The sequence below is a fragment of the Prunus dulcis genome, chromosome 3 (genome assembly GCF_902201215.1).
Source record: "Prunus dulcis chromosome 3, ALMONDv2, whole genome shotgun sequence".
NCBI classification, from domain to species: Eukaryota; Viridiplantae; Streptophyta; class Magnoliopsida; order Rosales; family Rosaceae; genus Prunus; species Prunus dulcis.
In genome coordinates, this window is record NC_047652.1 from 14,023,395 (window position 1) to 14,040,019 (window position 16,625).

The 16,625-nt window shown below is 40.9% G+C and overlaps 1 protein-coding gene across 1 annotated transcript; it reads left to right on the forward strand.

Annotated features, from left to right (window-relative positions):
- Positions 1–12,422: 12,422 nt before the first annotated feature.
- LOC117622683 (eukaryotic translation initiation factor 5-like) lies at positions 12,423–15,134 on the forward strand. Its single transcript, XM_034353442.1, has 2 exons — positions 12,423–12,553; positions 13,250–15,134. The coding sequence occupies exon 2, from the start codon at positions 13,608–13,610 to the stop codon at positions 14,925–14,927; it is 1,320 nt and encodes a 439-aa protein (XP_034209333.1). The 5' UTR covers positions 12,423–12,553; positions 13,250–13,607; the 3' UTR covers positions 14,928–15,134.
- The last annotated feature ends 1,491 nt before the right edge of the window (positions 15,135–16,625 follow it).

The window sequence follows — 16,625 nt, forward strand, 5'->3', positions numbered from 1 at the left end:
GGCCCGGGCCGTTCACGAGACGCATCCGTCGCTCTCGGCAGGATCGGGAAGTGCAGCCCTTGCACATACCATTCTACACTGGTACCGAAGATCCTTTAACCCACCTTCATTCATTTCAGTCTGCCATCGGATGCAAGGGTCTGAGCGACGAGGGGCAGTGCCTGCTATTCCCGTCTTCACTTACCGAGGCAGCCCTGAATTGGTTCTACCGTCTGGAGCCGGAAACGGTCGATTCTTTTGACGAGATGAAGCAAATTTTCCTCAATCACTTCATGATCCAAACGGACCGTCTTTACTCTGCCGACGATCTATACACAATTCGGCAGAGAGAAGACGAGCCATTGAGAGAGTATGCGGCGCGTTTCAGTCACGACTACTCGAGGTGTCCGGAAACAGATGATAGGGCAGCCTACGGCGCCTTCAAAAGTGGCCTTCGGTCCTCGCATTTCCGATACCTAGTACACAGCAGCAACTGGCGCACGTATGATGAGCTGATGAAGCAGGCGGCGGTGCCCGCCAAGGCCGAGTACTTCAACTCAAAACCCAGCGTTTCGGCACGCCGAGAGGATGCAGAGCCAAACGCCTATCCGGCGAAAGCACCATCCTACGAAAGGGCCGACTCATATTCGGCGGGCCATAAGCGGAAAGACAACCGTTCCGATCGAAGAGATCAGCCAAAGAAAGGGAAAGGGCGGTATGGTCGCAACGACAACCGAGGACCCCTGCCTAACCGTGACCACGGCAACGAGGTCTTCACCCTGCTGAATACCACGTATGAAACCGTTCTGATGAACGAACAGGAGGCCATACCGAAGCCGAATGTTAGAAGACCCAATCGGCAAGACAACCGAGAGACCGGTAAATTCTGCCGATACCATCAGCACAACAGCCACAACACGGAAGATTGTATAAGTTTGAGAAAGATTGTGGAGCGGCTGATCCGAGAAGGAAAACTGGACCAGTATATCGCCCGGCAGCCATCGGCGCCGGTGCCGAACCCTCCTCGGCAGATAAACATGATCAGCACTATCAGCGGAGGACCTACCGTTGCGGGGATGAGCCACCGTTCGATGAAACAGTATGTGCGTGCCGCGCAGTTTCCTCAGGTGCTCGGAATAGAGGTGAATCGGTTCCAGGAAATACCAAAAGTTCATTGGGAGCCGATCACATTTTGCCAAGAGGAAGAAGAGGGAATCCTCTATCCCCACGACGACCCGATGATCATCCGAGCTGAAATTGCCGATTACGATGTAGGGCGAGTGCTGATCGATACCGGGAGCTCCGTGAGCGTAATCTTTGCCGAAGCTTTCAGAGAGATGGGAATCAATGACAACCAAGTCGACCGGCAGTTGACACCTCTACTAAGCTTCTCTGGAGACCTGGTTCAACCGATCGGTAGTGTCAGACTGCCAATTACATTTGGCACGGCGCCGAGAAAAACAACGACGTACGATCAGTTCCTCATCGTCGACTGCCCGACGGCATACAACGTTATCGTTGGCCGAACGGCACTGACGAGGATCAAGGCGCATCTTTCGCCCCACATGCTGTTGATGAAGTTCCCAACCCCGAACGGCACGGGGGCAATCCGGGGAAATCAGTTGAGTGCGCGGACTTGCTACGCTACGGCGCTCAAGGCAACCTCGTTCAAACTCCCCAACGAGACCATGACGTGCAGGGGCTACCGAACGGTATGGGACCCGTTGACGACCCTAGTGAGGAATCACCCACTCCTCACACGCAACCTGCCGAAGAATTGGAGACCATAACCTTGAGCGATGAACAACCCGATCGACAGGTTAGGATCGGCACAAGACTTACTGCAAACCTCCGAACGCAATTCATAGACTTCTTGCGGCACCATTCGGAAGTTTTCGCGTGGTCTTACGAGGACATGCCCGGCATCGCCCCGGACGTAATTAGCCATAAACTCACCATCTCCTCCGCTTATAAGCCCGTAAGGCAGAAGCGCCGATCATACGATGCCGAACGGTACGAAGCGATGCGTACGGAGGTCGAAAAACTCCAAACCATCGGCTTCATCCGGGAGGCAACATATCCGGTATGGCTGGCAAATTCCGTCATGGTAAGAAAGTCCACAGGCGGGTGGCGAATGTGCCAAGACTATACCGATCTCAACAAAGCCTGCCCGAAGGACAGCTTTCCGTTGCCACGGATAGACCAGCTCGTGGATGCCACTGCCGGCCACGAACTGCTGAGCTTTATGGATGCCTACTCCGGCTATAATCAGATATTCATGCACCCTCCCGACAGCGAACATACCGCATTCATAACGGACAAAGGGTTGTACTGTTATAATGTCATGCCGTTCGGTCTGAAGAACGCAGGGGCAACTTATCAAAGGCTCGTCAACAAAATCTTCGCTGGTTACATCGGCAACATCATGGAGGTTTATGTTGACGACATGTTGGTAAAAAGCAGAACTGCCGAAGATCACCTGCAGAACTTATCGATCATGTTCGGCATACTCAAAGACTACAGGATGAGGCTGAACCCGAAGAAATGCGCCTTCGGTGTATCTTCCGGGAAATTCCTCGGATTCATGATCAGTCAGAGGGGGATTGAGGCTAATCCCGAGAAAATAAAGGCAATCATCGATATGGAGAGGCCGAAGACGACGAAGGACATTCAGAGCCTTACCGGACGCGTGGCCGCCCTGACCCGCTTCATATCGAAGGCTACCGACAAATGTGTACCGTTCTTCAAAGCCTTGAAAGGGGGCAAACGGGATATCACATGGACTGCCGAATGCGATAACGCATTTCAAGACTTGAAGAACTACATGAGCAAAGCCCCTTTGTTGTCAAAACCGCTGCCTGGAGAAATTCTCTACCTATACCTTTCGGTATCCGGAACTGCCGTCAGCTCGGTATTGATTCGGAAACCAGAAAAGGCAGAGTTACCAATTTTCTATGTCAGCAAGGCACTCCAGAGTGCTGAACTTCGGTACCCACCATTAGAGCAGCTGGCTCTAGCCCTTGTTGTCTCGGCACGAAGACTTCGGCCATACTTCCAGGCACACGGGATCAAAGTCCTGACCAACCAACCCCTCCGGCAAGTCCTCCAGAAACCAGAAATTTCGGGCCGATTGATCAAATGGGCGATCGAACTCGGGGAATTCGACATACAGTTCGTTCCGAGGCCCGCGAAAAAGGGCCAGGCTGTTGCCGATTTTATCTCCGAGCTTACCCCAGCAACAGTACGGCCGACATCTGAGGCGATTACCGAGACCATCTTGCCGGATCAAATAGACGCCGAACGCCTTGACACATCAACTCCCATATGGGGTTTGCACGTCAATGGCTAGGCAAACCAGCAAGGATGCGTAGCGGGCTTGGTGCTGACAACACCGGACGGACTCAAGATCGAGTACGCCCTCCGATTTGACTTCCGGACGTCCAACAACGAAGCGGAATACGAAGCCCTCTTGGCCGGCCTTCGGTTAGCCAAGAGCATGAATGCAAAGCAAATCCGAATTCACAGCAACTCCCAGCTTATTGTGAACCAGGTAACGGCAGACTTCGCCGCAAAGGATGCCTCCATGTACGCCTACCTTTCAACCGCCCATCAGCTACTCCAAAGTTTCCAAGCATACGAGATCAAACAGATCCCCAGAGGCGAAAACAGCCATGCCGATGCTTTGGCAAGACTCGCTTCAGCGATAAACGACAAAGTCGGAAGAAAGGTACCAGTGGAGATTCTTGCCCAACCAAGCGCTGTAGCCTCCGAGTTATGCGCCATACGGTATGAGGATACATGGATGTCTGATATATACTTATACCTGACGAACGGCACCCTACCTGAGGACAAAGCCCAGGCCCGGAAGCTAAGATACCGATCGGCAAGATACACAGTCATCAACGATGTGCTCTACATCTTGATGCTTTTGCCCTTGGACACGTGTCATGCTGACAGTCCGCTCCTACAGTCCCACATCGGAAATTCCAAAATAAGCACACCTCCCAAGGTCTATATAAGGAGACCCCTATTCCCAAAGAAGGGGAGACAAAAAAACCAACGGTACGCTACCGCTTGATCTGTAGTCTAATCTTTACTAAATCCGTACTTACTTAAGCATCGGAGAGCCTTCGGCCGGTACCGCACCGGTACCCCAAGGTCTTACCGAACGTTCCCTTTTTGCAGGAACTTGATCTTCTGAAGACTAACTCCCTTCCGAAGACACAATATCACTAAGTTAGGCGAACCACGTGTCAAACCACTTTTTCGCATCAACAATATATATATATATATATATATCTTGAAATTCTCTGGAATGCTATTGGTGTAAGCTAAAGAGAGGAAGAAAAAGTAATCCAAGACATATGGAGGCTCTAGCCATTGCTGATGATAAGCCTTCTAGAAGAGCTCTTTGAAGGCTTTGGTTCAGTATGAGTGAGTGATCATATTCTCTTAATATCGAGTTGATTATTGAAAAGTTGTTTCCTTTGTCGTCGTGAGCTATCTTCTTCCTTTTATACGGCTTTTGCTCTAGATGAAGAGATCAAAGTCCATTAGGTCACACTATCATGAAGATTAGATCGTAATCTTTTAGAATAAATTATCCAATTGATTTGCCCTTGTGGGCAATAAATGGCATGAATTATCCTTTATTTTCTAGGTAATTATCTAATTACTAAATAATTCCCTTTCTAGCCATTTGACTAGGAGAAAAAATATCGAGGGTACAAAAACATTGAAATGTATTGAAATTATCGATATCAGTAAAAATTGAATAAAAACCACCAAAATTGTAAGAAAATATTGGAAATTTTTATTGAAACTTTAGATGATGTTTATTTAGTCAATTATCTATCATTTTATCACAAAATTGGAAGGAAATGCATTGTATGGTGGGTTTGATTGATTTAAGTTGATTATATAGCGAGCTGACAAACACTGTGAGTGTAGAAATATGCCCTAGAGCCAATCATGAGATGTAAACTCTAAGGATATTTCACCTAATTAATTAAGGGCATTATGCTGTTTTGAGTAACTATCTTAGTTATTTACTTAACCAACAAGTTCATGGATCGTGAACGTAGAAAGTAACTTAAAGAAGTTAAGTTCATGAGACCTTTCTATACCATGTCCACATCCTAAACTATTCATGGTCATAGGATAATCAACTAGACATTGATAATCCACAAAGACCATCGTGCACTGTATCTGCTCAATCAGGAGGATGACTGGTCTCGAGTCATTCGTGTGAAGACAGTAACGTAAGTGTATGGATGTTCGTTAGAGAATGAATTCTTCACTGAACGCGATCAACAGAGAGAACTTGAATGGAAGTTTTACTTACATGTCAATTAGTGACAGGACCCGAACCAAATTCCGCTTTGGAATTCGAGTCGAACCCTGTGCGTGTCCGACAGTTGGCGAGTGTCGGGCACAATTGACCTAATTGCCCTTCTAATTGAAATTTCAACCTTGACTCCTGCCGAAAATTCTGCAGAGTCTCCCCTGTAATTTGCTCAATCCAAAAATTTTCACCTGTCAGAATGAGCAAAATATCTACACAACAAACTGCCAGCACTTTAATAAACATGCCAAAAGTTCCATTCTCGCTCTAGGGCAATATATCAGAGCAATTTTGATAGTTTACGGATAACTTAATTGTTTTACACACCATCGCTTTTGTACCCAGAAGGTGCGGAAGTCAAGATGGCCCGGTGGTGGATGTCTTGTGCACGCTACAGCCTGGGGGCGCAAAACATTTGAAAATGTGAGTGGACAAAAATAAGGGTTCATAAAATATCTAAGAATATATTAACCCCCATTGTAAAAATATAGTTGAGTAAAACTAAATATCTAAACTACCTTGAAGCAGATTAAAACCAACGCAGTTACATATCTATATAAACATGTTCAATCGTATTCAAGAACAATAAAACTTGCATGAAAGTATTGAAATCCAAACTTGCATAAAAACACTGAAATCAAACCTGCATAAAAGCAATGTACTCAAAACTTGAATCAAAGCACTGCAATCAATCAAAACTACCACTCGGATGTACCCCTGTAATTCCGTCAATTCCCCTGGCAGGTCTCGGCGACACATAGTCTATCCGAGCCGCAAACGGGCAGGATACAGGGGACTATAGTCAGCCTGATCCGCTGGCAGGTCTCGGTGACACACAGGCAACCTGAGCCGCAACTAGCAGGATACAAGGGACCGTAGTCAGCCTCATCCGCAATCCTGGCAGGTCTCGGGACACCAAGTCAAGCCGAGCCACAAATCCTGGCAGGTCTTGGGATACCAAGTCAAGCCGAGCCGCAAATCATGGCACTCACGGTCCGAGCGTCCCCGAAACTCGTGAGGCAAATGTCAAGTGCACTGACAGAATTGAAAATAAACTGGATGTCCGTAGACATCGGTATATCTGAGGGTAATAACCATGATTGGGTACATGGTGGTGTTAAAATAAAATATTTTTGAAAAATCTGATAAATAACTGAGTTTTGTTAAATATAAAGCTGTGCTGCTATTTTATCTGATACAAGTCTCAACTCTGCTTTCTATCACTTTTTAGCATGCTCAACTAAGCAGCATAGGAATAAAGATATTTTACGGCATAAATCATGCTCGGAAAACATTCCATAAAACTTATTCAAGTTCAAATAATGAAATTCATTCATATAAACTCATTTATATAAAATCAATATAAAATCATTTATATAAACTCATTTATATAAAATCATTTATGTAAGAAAGTCCACTTACTCCTGGTCCGAGCTAGCTAGACCTCCTGTAGGTCTGCCTGGTCCCGGATGCCTGGATAAACCATCAGGAATATTTAATTAATAAAACTGCTCGGTATAAGTTTTTAAGTAAAACCCTGACCCCCGACTTCTAGAAGTGCGTGCACTAACTTTAAAATCCTTTTTTCTGCCCACTTAGGTATTTCGGATGTTTAAAATCGTCTAAAAAGACTCGAGATTTCATTAAGCGATAAACTTCCATATTGGTCGATACGGACCCCCGTGGGGTCCACGACCTCCAATTACCAATCTGAAAGTTCCTTTAAGTTACTCACATTTAGGGAACCATATCCCGCAAGTTTGGTCTGAACCTGACTATCGGATTGACCCCGATCGTGAAATCATAAAATTCCCAAACCCTAGACCCAGGGTTCGCGATTTTGGAGTATCCGGGACTCCGATTCACAATCTGTCAAATCCTACACGATTCTGAAATTATCTGGAACAACATATCCGAAATTGAGCGCGATCCAACGGTTCGGTAATATTGAACCCGGGAATCGCACAATATGGAAAATCCGTTCGGGGCACAAACGGAATCCAAATTGAGATCCGCGAAATCCTTCGCGCTCGTGACAACATAAAGTTCGCAACAGGACACAGTGCCACTGCACTACCCTCACCCACGCACCCCAGCACACGCCGGCAGCGATGGGTGTCTAAAGCGATTTCGCCTCGCCGAAAAAACTTCAAACCACGGCTCCAAACTCCTACCCTAGGTAAAACACCATATTTGGAGCCACTTTTGTTCTTGGACCTACCCCAAAAAGTGGCCGGAAGTGGCCAAAAACGGAGGCCGAAAATCGGCTGAAACTTCAATTCGAAAACTGGGTTATCTACGGTCAAAATTGATGCAAACCCATCTAATCATCAGCTAGAGCATGGAAAATAGGTAGGAATCCATACCTTACTCGATAAATTTGGAGAAGAATTGAGGGAGAACGAGCGACTTGAAGTTCAGGTGAGCATCGTCGGTTCAGGCGCGATTTTCGGCCAGCGCAGGTCACGTCGTCGGAGGGGAAGGGTCGAGGAAGGAAGAGGACGTCTTCCCAGTCGTTTTGGTACCGACCTCGCCCACAGCCGTGGTCGGTGGCCGGAGTTACGAGCTGAAGAAGGAGGAAGGGCAGAGAGGGAGTGAGGTCGGCGCGAGGAGAGAGAGAGAGCTGAGCAGGTTTTTATAAATCCAACTTCGAAATATTTACGGTTATGCCACTGAGACTCTTTTGACCATAACTCTCTCGTTACAACTTCGATTCGGGCCCACTACGTGTCTATGAACTCATTTCACCGTGCTCTACGCAACGGTGTAAGTGGAATTGTCAAATTCCTTCTCGATCAAAAAGTCACCTTTTTCTTAATAAAATATTCCGAAGGCAAAATTGTCTTTTCGCAAAATAAAATATTCCTTAATTATGAATTTTTGGTTTGGGTTATTACAATCAGGATCTCTCAAGTTGGAATAGTGCAAATTAGTCCTTTACCTGAGGCATCTCGAGTTGTCTCATGAAAGCATCATGGGCCCTTGGCGATGTTGAAGCGTTGTGTTCCATTGAGCATAACCCAAATAAATGACTAGGGTTCATGATCAATTCATGGAGACATGTGAGTGTACAACAAGGGATCTCTACCTTCAGTAAAAAAGGAGAATGCTAAGAAGATGTGACTCGAAAAGTCTTTGGCCAAAACAACGAGCTAGATCAATAATAGAGATTATAATCACACTCCAATGAATCAAACGAAGCAATTGATCGTGCTAAGGGCTTGACATGAATTTCATGCCCCAATTAGCATGATCAAGAGCATTGATTAAGAGCATGACCGTAATGCAAGGTAATTTCAACTGAATATGTTCACAACCTCATTCTATATTGGCTTGGGCAACCGTGACATGTTGCTAGACGTCACACGGTTTATGGAAGACCTGAGAACAAAATATAATCTAGTTCTCTTAAAGGGAGAATTAAAAGGGAGTTTTAATTTACAATCAATCAACAAAGAGTTTTGGATCGCTCACTACATTGCTGATTAGAACATAATGGATCGCACACCAATGAGGTTAGATTAAAGGAAATAAATATGATGTGCATAGACTTATTAATTTAATAAAGATTGAATTAATTAAGAGAATGCGGGAAAAGGGTAGTTTGGACCTAAACTATGAAATTGGGTTCAAGGGTCTTTGGGCTTGGATCCAATGGGCTAATTGAGTTATGTGAGCATAGTAGGATGACCATTTGAGCCCAACAAGCACAAATAACACCCCATGGCCGGTTTTACCTTGGTCTCCCTCTTGTGGGTCAATATAAGTGAACTTTTTCACTTGAGAAAATTAGGGTTTTTGAGCTAATTTAAAGAGAGGAGTTAGAATATCACCTTGCTCCTCCCACCTAGCCAAAATCGGCCACCCCAGGAATAGATAACTAGCATCCTTTCCTTCCTAGGTTTGCATCATAACCTAATCTCCATTTTGAGTGCATCATCAACTGTGATGAATAAATTAGGGAACTAAACCTTTTCTTCTCGACCTAATTATAGGTTTTGCTAGTTTGGTTATTTTCTTCTTTATTAACACTTGCGGCTATTGTATTTTTTTTTGCTGGCTTTTTGGCTCTTTGTCCCCGGTGTAGTATTTTTTTCTCCCTTTTTCAGTAATAATATAGGGGATGGGCTGGGGGCTCCCGAAAGTGTAGGTTTGTTCTCCTTTGGGATTGAGGGTGGATGCTTGCATCCTATGACCTTCACTGATTAGCTAATCTCGCTTAATCCTCTCTATTATTATAAAATAAAATAAAAAATTACAAGGGGAATGATATATTCGATGTCAATGCAAAAATTGCCAAAGGAATTGTCAACTCGATTATATGTAAAATTAATTGATACTTTTGCATCAAAAAATGTAAGACGAATGATATTTAAGTAATTTGTTGATGCATTTTATAAAGTTGTTTTGTAAGTTACATTTGTGAATTTGAGTTCATATATTTTTATTTTTTTAGTTAACCAAAAAAAAAATCACATAAATATTCGTAGAGGGTAAAAGGGCCTCAATTAAGTTGTTTGCCTAAGGCCTTCAGAACATAAGACTGCCCTTGGGTGGCTACAGTGGTGGTGGGGGTTGCAGCGATGGTGGTGGTGGATGTTGCTACGACGATAACAATGGTGGTCACCATGACAAGGTGGTAGTAGAAGTGATGAAATTAAATATTGAGAATAAAAATAACATATCTATCAAATTTTCTAGGAGGAAGCAAATATTTGTTATGGCCTAAAATTATTCTAAAAATAAATGAAATCCACAATTTTTTATATCTCTTTTAAAATCAAATGAGTTTTTGAATACACCCAAACTTTTATGTAGTCTTAACTGAATAAACCCATATTTTTATGGACTTTTATAAAATCATGATTGAATTGAATACACATGAATTTTTAAACTTCTTTAAAAACATTTTAAAATCTCACTTGAATATAGCCATAAGTGTTGCAGAGTGCAAACATAGTTGGCGTTTGGGGGAAGTTGGGTTTCTCTATCAAATTTTGCATGGGTTTTGCCTAAAAATTATTCAAATATTTCACTGAGCCACTAGTTTCTTGTTAGGAGTTTAGTTTGTGGAATGAAATTTTTTACGAGTGGACTAGCTAAAACTTTTAGCGTAAAATATAATGATCTTATTTTACTTATAATTTGTAATTTTTTTTTGGTAGAAATAAAAGTATACATTAAATCATCTAAGTCATAATAATTCATAGCTCCATTGGCAAATTTTCAATAAACTTTAGCATAAAACAAATACATATTAAATTTTAAATTTTTTTTGATTAAAATGAATATATGATCAACAAACATAATTGAAAGTGATCCTATTAAACAGACTAAACAGGCTCCGTATGTTGGACCAACTTTTTCACATATATTCTCTGCTGAATACAAACAGACTTCAGAAAAATAATATTTCCCTATTAATGTGTTGTAGTTTTTTGTTTTTTTGTTTTAAAAATATATATTTTCATTAAAAAAAAATGTTGGAAAAATGCCAAGAAAACCACAAAATGAGGGTCCCAACTACAAGTGGGAATGACAACTTGATATGATAAATAGATTTTTTTTTTCTTCAAAAACCTACCTAAGCTACAACCCACTATAGCCCACTATGTAGTTCCACCATTGAGTTTGTGGTATTGTTGCTTCCTTCATGACCTGAATTTAGACTTAAAAAAATTTAGAAATGGGTTTATTGGACGAGATAATTAGGTCCAATGGGATGGACCGGTTCGAAATTTAATGGACCAGCTTGTTTAAAGTCCATTTATTAAATTATAGTTATTTTAGAGAAAAATAATACATAATATTATTACATTTATATCTTAAATTTAATGTTTTCTTTATATATAAAATAATAATTTTATTTTTTAAGTTTCAATTTTTAAAATCCAAACAATAATCTAAGCCATTTTCTATTTAAACAGAATTTAAATAAAGTTATTGATCTTTTTTTTTTAATAAATAAATAATAAATATTATTAGTATATATATAATTGTATACAAAAAAATTAACGAAGATGAAAAAATAATTATAAAAATGAAAAGGAAATACATAAGTCAAATTTGGCATGGGCCCATATCAACCAGTTTAGTGGCTCGATTCGAGCACGACCCGAGCCCATATTGATTTTTTCCTAGGGGTGGGCACTCAAACCGGCAAACCGGAAATCCGAGCCGAACCACACCGAACCAAACCGAAAAAAACCGAGTTGACCAAAAAGTCAAAAACCGGTCAAAAACCGAACTGGACCGGTTTGGACCGGATTCGGATCCGGTTCCATGTCTTCAAAAACCGAACCGGGCCGAACCGAACCGGTGAAACTAAAAAAATATATAATTTCAATATATATTTATATTTAATGCTATATTTTTAATTTCACTAAAAAAAAACCTAATATTTATCCAAGTTCAATGTCAAAATATCTCTCTTTTCTCACTTTAATATTTATTTATTATATGAAATTGAATAATTTGTTAATTTTCAAGTAAAAAAATAATATTTCAGTTGAGAATTGTATTACAAAACAATTTTAAAAAATAATTTTTATAATCCGGTTCAAAATCGAACCGGAATCGAAACCGGACCGAAACCGGTTCAAACCGAACCGGACAGTTTTTGAATTTTTTTAATTAAAATCGAACCGAACCAAACCGCATGAATAGTATTGGATCGGTTCTAATTTGAGGCAAAAACCGGTCCAAACCGAACCGTGCCCACCCCTAGTTTTTCCTAAATGAGCTAGCCCGACACGACCCGTTTATTACATAGGCCAACTCTAAATAAGTTGTGCTGGCCCGACCTATTTGACACCTCTATTTTGACAAGAAGATCTGTGTAGTACATTGCGTGTTATAAATTATTTTTTTCATTTTTCATTTGTTTAGGAACTATTATCTTAGCATCAACTGGAAAAATCACATCAAAAATATGGTCAACGATTATTCAAAAGAACAACGCCTCTAAGTTTTTTCTTTTTTTCTCTCTAGTTGATATATAGAAATCAAAAAACAAATTGAATACCACCAAATATAAAATTGGTCATTGCAACACGTGATAATTTCTGTGTGTCGCCCTCTCAACCACATATATGTATATATAAGAGATGGCAAGACCACCTCTCTTGAGCCACACTCCCAAAGCATTGAAACCCTAAATCCCATCATCTTCTAACTCTGAAACTCTTCGTTTTTTCTCGTTCCAGAACTTCGATCTCTATCGGATTTCAGGTAGGAGCCTCAGTTCAGCATTCATCTATGATTGTAATTTTCGTTTGATTTTGAATATTGTTTTGTTATATTTACTCACGATTGGATCTTATTTATCTTCGATTGTTTACATGTTTTGAGTCATCTCAGTTATTTTAGGGTTAATTGGAATTAGATTTTATGATTGTTTGATGTTTTTGGATTGGATTTGGGGTTGCGATGATGGTTGTTAGTGAAATTAGTCTGTTGAATGTTTACTTCGGAACTGATTGTATAATATATGTTCTTACCTAATAATATGATTTCAGTTTATCGTATAAAGTTGGTAACTTTGCAGTATATGCATAGGTTATTTTCTCTTATATATAATTCTCCGTAGTTATATGCAACTGATGGAATTTTTTTATTTATTTACTTTTTCTGTATATATTTTGCAACGGTGATGGCAATTGAACTGGTTTGCAAAAAAAATTGGGATTGTCTCTTTGGATTTGTAGTAAGCCGTTGGGACTTGACTTGTATTCTTTACCATTGTAATTATTTATGATCTTTATTAGCATGATAAATCATCACAGAGTGTGTTATCCTTTTGAATTATTGTTGCTTGAGATGGAAAGTTATGTCTAGTCTTTAGATTCTTCTTTCATGTAGTTCCATAGACTACTCTCTAATCTGTAGAGTTCTTTAGAATTTTAATCCTCAACATTCTTGATTCAGGAAACTTGCAGGTGTATCTATTACCTTCAGATTTTCAAGGTGAAGTTGTCAGCGGTGAAGTTTCTTTTATGTCCGAGCAGGCCATTTTCTATTTGGGATCAATTGGGTTGCTTGGAGAGTATTGTCCATCTTCAAGAAAAAAGAACAGACCCTTGTTAAAAGGAAATAGCTGTATGCATCGGTTGCCATATCAGGAATATCCCGAGTTTCATGGTTGCTACTGGTTGCAACCTTTCATAGCTTACGAAAATCAATCTTCTCCTGTCTTGAAAAACTTAGAAGAGGATATTGCAGCTACCAGCATTTCCGTCTCGTGATATCTCTTGTATTTGCATTCTGATTTCTGTTCTCTATCAAGATGGCTTTACTGAACATTGGTGCTGGGAACAGTGATGATGCCTTCTACAGGTATAAGATGCCCAAAATGGTTACCAAAATTGAGGGCCGAGGAAATGGCATCAAGACAAATATAGTCAACATGGTTGATATCGCAAAGGCTTTGGCAAGGCCCGCTGCGTACACTACAAAGTATTTTGGTTGTGAACTTGGCGCACAGTCCAAGTTTGATGAGAAAACTGGGACTTCTATCGTTAATGGATCCCATGAAACTGCTAAGCTAGCTGGCCTCCTTGAAAACTTTATCAAGAAATTTGTTCAGTGTTATGGATGTGGAAATCCAGAAACAGAGATACTGATTACAAAGACTCAAATGATTCAACTCAAATGTGCTGCTTGTGGTTTTGTGTCTGATGTGGACATGAGGGACAAGCTCACTACTTTCATTATTAAGAACCCACCTGAGCAGAAAAAGGGATCCAAAGACAAGAAAGCAATGAGAAGAGCTGAGAAGGAAAGACTAAAAGAAGGTGAAGCTGCTGATGAGGAGCTGAAAAAACTGAAGAAAGAGGCAAAGAAGAAGAGCACTTCCTCTGCTAAGGAGGGCCCTGTGAAGGCCAGCTCTTCAAAAAAGAAAACAAGTGGCTCTGACGAGGATCGTACATCACCTACTCCCAGCCAGGCTGATGAAGAGGAGGCTGATGATGATGATGATGATGATGTTCAGTGGCAAACTGATACGTCCATAGAGGCAGCTCGTCAACGGATGCAAGAACAATTGAATGATGCGACAGCTGATATGGTGATGCTTCCCACCAATGAACCAGAGAAGGCCAAGGCAGAAACAAAGGCAAATGAGAGTTTGGAAAATGGGAACTTCACTGCTCGAGGAACACTTACGGATGAGTTGAAAAAGAATCTGGATAAGGGTATTTCACCCAAACAATTCCAATCCCTTCTGGGGTCACTTTCTGGGTCTGCAAAGGAAAAAATGACTGCTCTATTTGAGGCGCTATTTGGGGGCCTAGAGAAAGGGTTTGCAAAAGAGGTATCCAAGAAGATAAACTACCTTGCTGTAGCTGCTGCTCAGGATGAGGGATCTCAATTGCTCTTGCTTCAAGCAATTGAAGGCTTCTGTGGGAAGTCAAGCTCAAGTGCCTTGAAGGAAGTTGCCCTTGTTTTAAAAGCTCTCTATGATGTTGATATCTTGGAGGAAGAATGCATAGTGCAGTGGTATCAAGATGGACTGAAGGGTGGGAGCAAGAACTCTCAGATTTGGAAGAACGCCAAACCATTCATTGACTGGCTCCAGAGTGCTGAGTCCGAAACGGAGGAGGATTAATGTTTTCATTTTTTATTCTTTTTATTCTTGCTCATGTCTTCTGTTGTTGCTAGGCTTCCTGTCGTCACCAATAACGTGAAATAAAGAGGTGTTGCTCTTAGTCCAGTACTGTCAAAAATTTCTACTATGTCCTGCAGTACCTATAAGATCTGTGTGTTATCTGGGATTTTGATATTGGTATCGGAATGTTGAATATTGTTTCCAATATATGTTGCTAGTTGCATGTTTCAAAATTTTAACCGTGATCTCATTTTACTTTGCCAACAAAATTGCTGATGCCTGCCTTCAACCAATTTCATGTTTCTATTTTGTTACTGACATGAAGACTTCAATTGTTCTCCGATGTCGACTGGTGGTAGTGGATTCCACTATTTGAGGGAGGGGCTTTAGCCGGGGAACTCAAAGACACCGGGGCAAGAGGCTCAAACCTTTCCTCCCTTTCTGAACCCTGCGCCTTTGGCCCCTCAAATTCTCCCAACAATAAATCTCATGCGTGTGTTGCTAGTGAATGCTATGAGGCTAACAGGATCTCTAACTTTAAAGCCTTCTTCACTGGATTCCTTTTGGCTGGCTTTAATTTGAATGTGGATGGTAGCTTTGGAGGTGGAATGAAAATAATTTGTGTAGAAGGCTTTATAAGAAACTTGGGCTATGTTTGAGGGTACATTATTAATATATAAAATGTGTTATAACATGTAACACCACGTCGTGTCACGGTCTCGCTGGGTGAAAAAGATTGAAGTTGAATGTGATTTTGAGGCAGATTGAAGTTGAATGTGAGTTTGAGGCTGTCTTGATGGTTAAGAATTGGGTTCAGTGTCACCTATTCAGGGCTTGATTCCCTCTTGCGTATGGAGAGATGCACGTCATTAAGAAATAGTCCATTACAACTCTAATAGTCGACAAATTTTCATCAATTTTTTTACTTCTAACTAAACCCTATTTTAAAAATGGGAGATTCACTATTATACCCAATATGGAGGCCCAAATTATAAAAATACCCTATATAAAATGGACTTTAGAAACACACCCAAAACCCATTGCTTTTAACTTCTTATAAATTACAAAACTGCCATCAATTTCTTAAAACAAGCCCAACCCCAAAATCTCATAAAAATACCCAAAGCACTCAATAGGGCATCAAAGTAATTTAATAATCAATATTAAATTCAATAAGGCTATCTATCATTTTTTGGGTTTTTTTTGGGTTTGTTTATAGGAATTCAATTGTGTAGGATTTATTTATAATATTAGTGCTAGAAATGGGTATATCACTAAATATCTCTTTAAAAATAATGAAAAATAAATCTGTTGGTGTGAGCTATTCAAGAATCCCATGATCCCTGATTTTTTGGTGTAATTCACGTTACTTAATTAGAATAATTATCTAGTTAGGATTCCTTGTAATTAGTTAATTACTTTTCTTTGTAGAAAAGTCAACTTGTATTTGTATATCCTCATTTTTTTAGAAATATAATATTAATTAAAGTTATAGATCTTGTTAGCCGTGCGCCTTTGTCCTGTTAGCCTTGTGCCTTTGTCCTGATAGCCTTGCCCCTCTAATCCTCCTCTTGGTTAACCGGCTTTGATACCAGCTCAAACTAAACCCCGGTCTCTCAAACAAAAATACAAACCCTACCCATCGACATCCTCTAGCACCGTATACCAAATAACCAAAAAAAACAAAAACAAAAACAA

Excerpts from the sequence above, each read along its gene's own strand:
- LOC117622683 (XM_034353442.1), top strand. The coding sequence starts at position 13,608 with ATGGCTTTACTGAACATTGGTGCTGGGAACAGTGATGATGCCTTCTAC.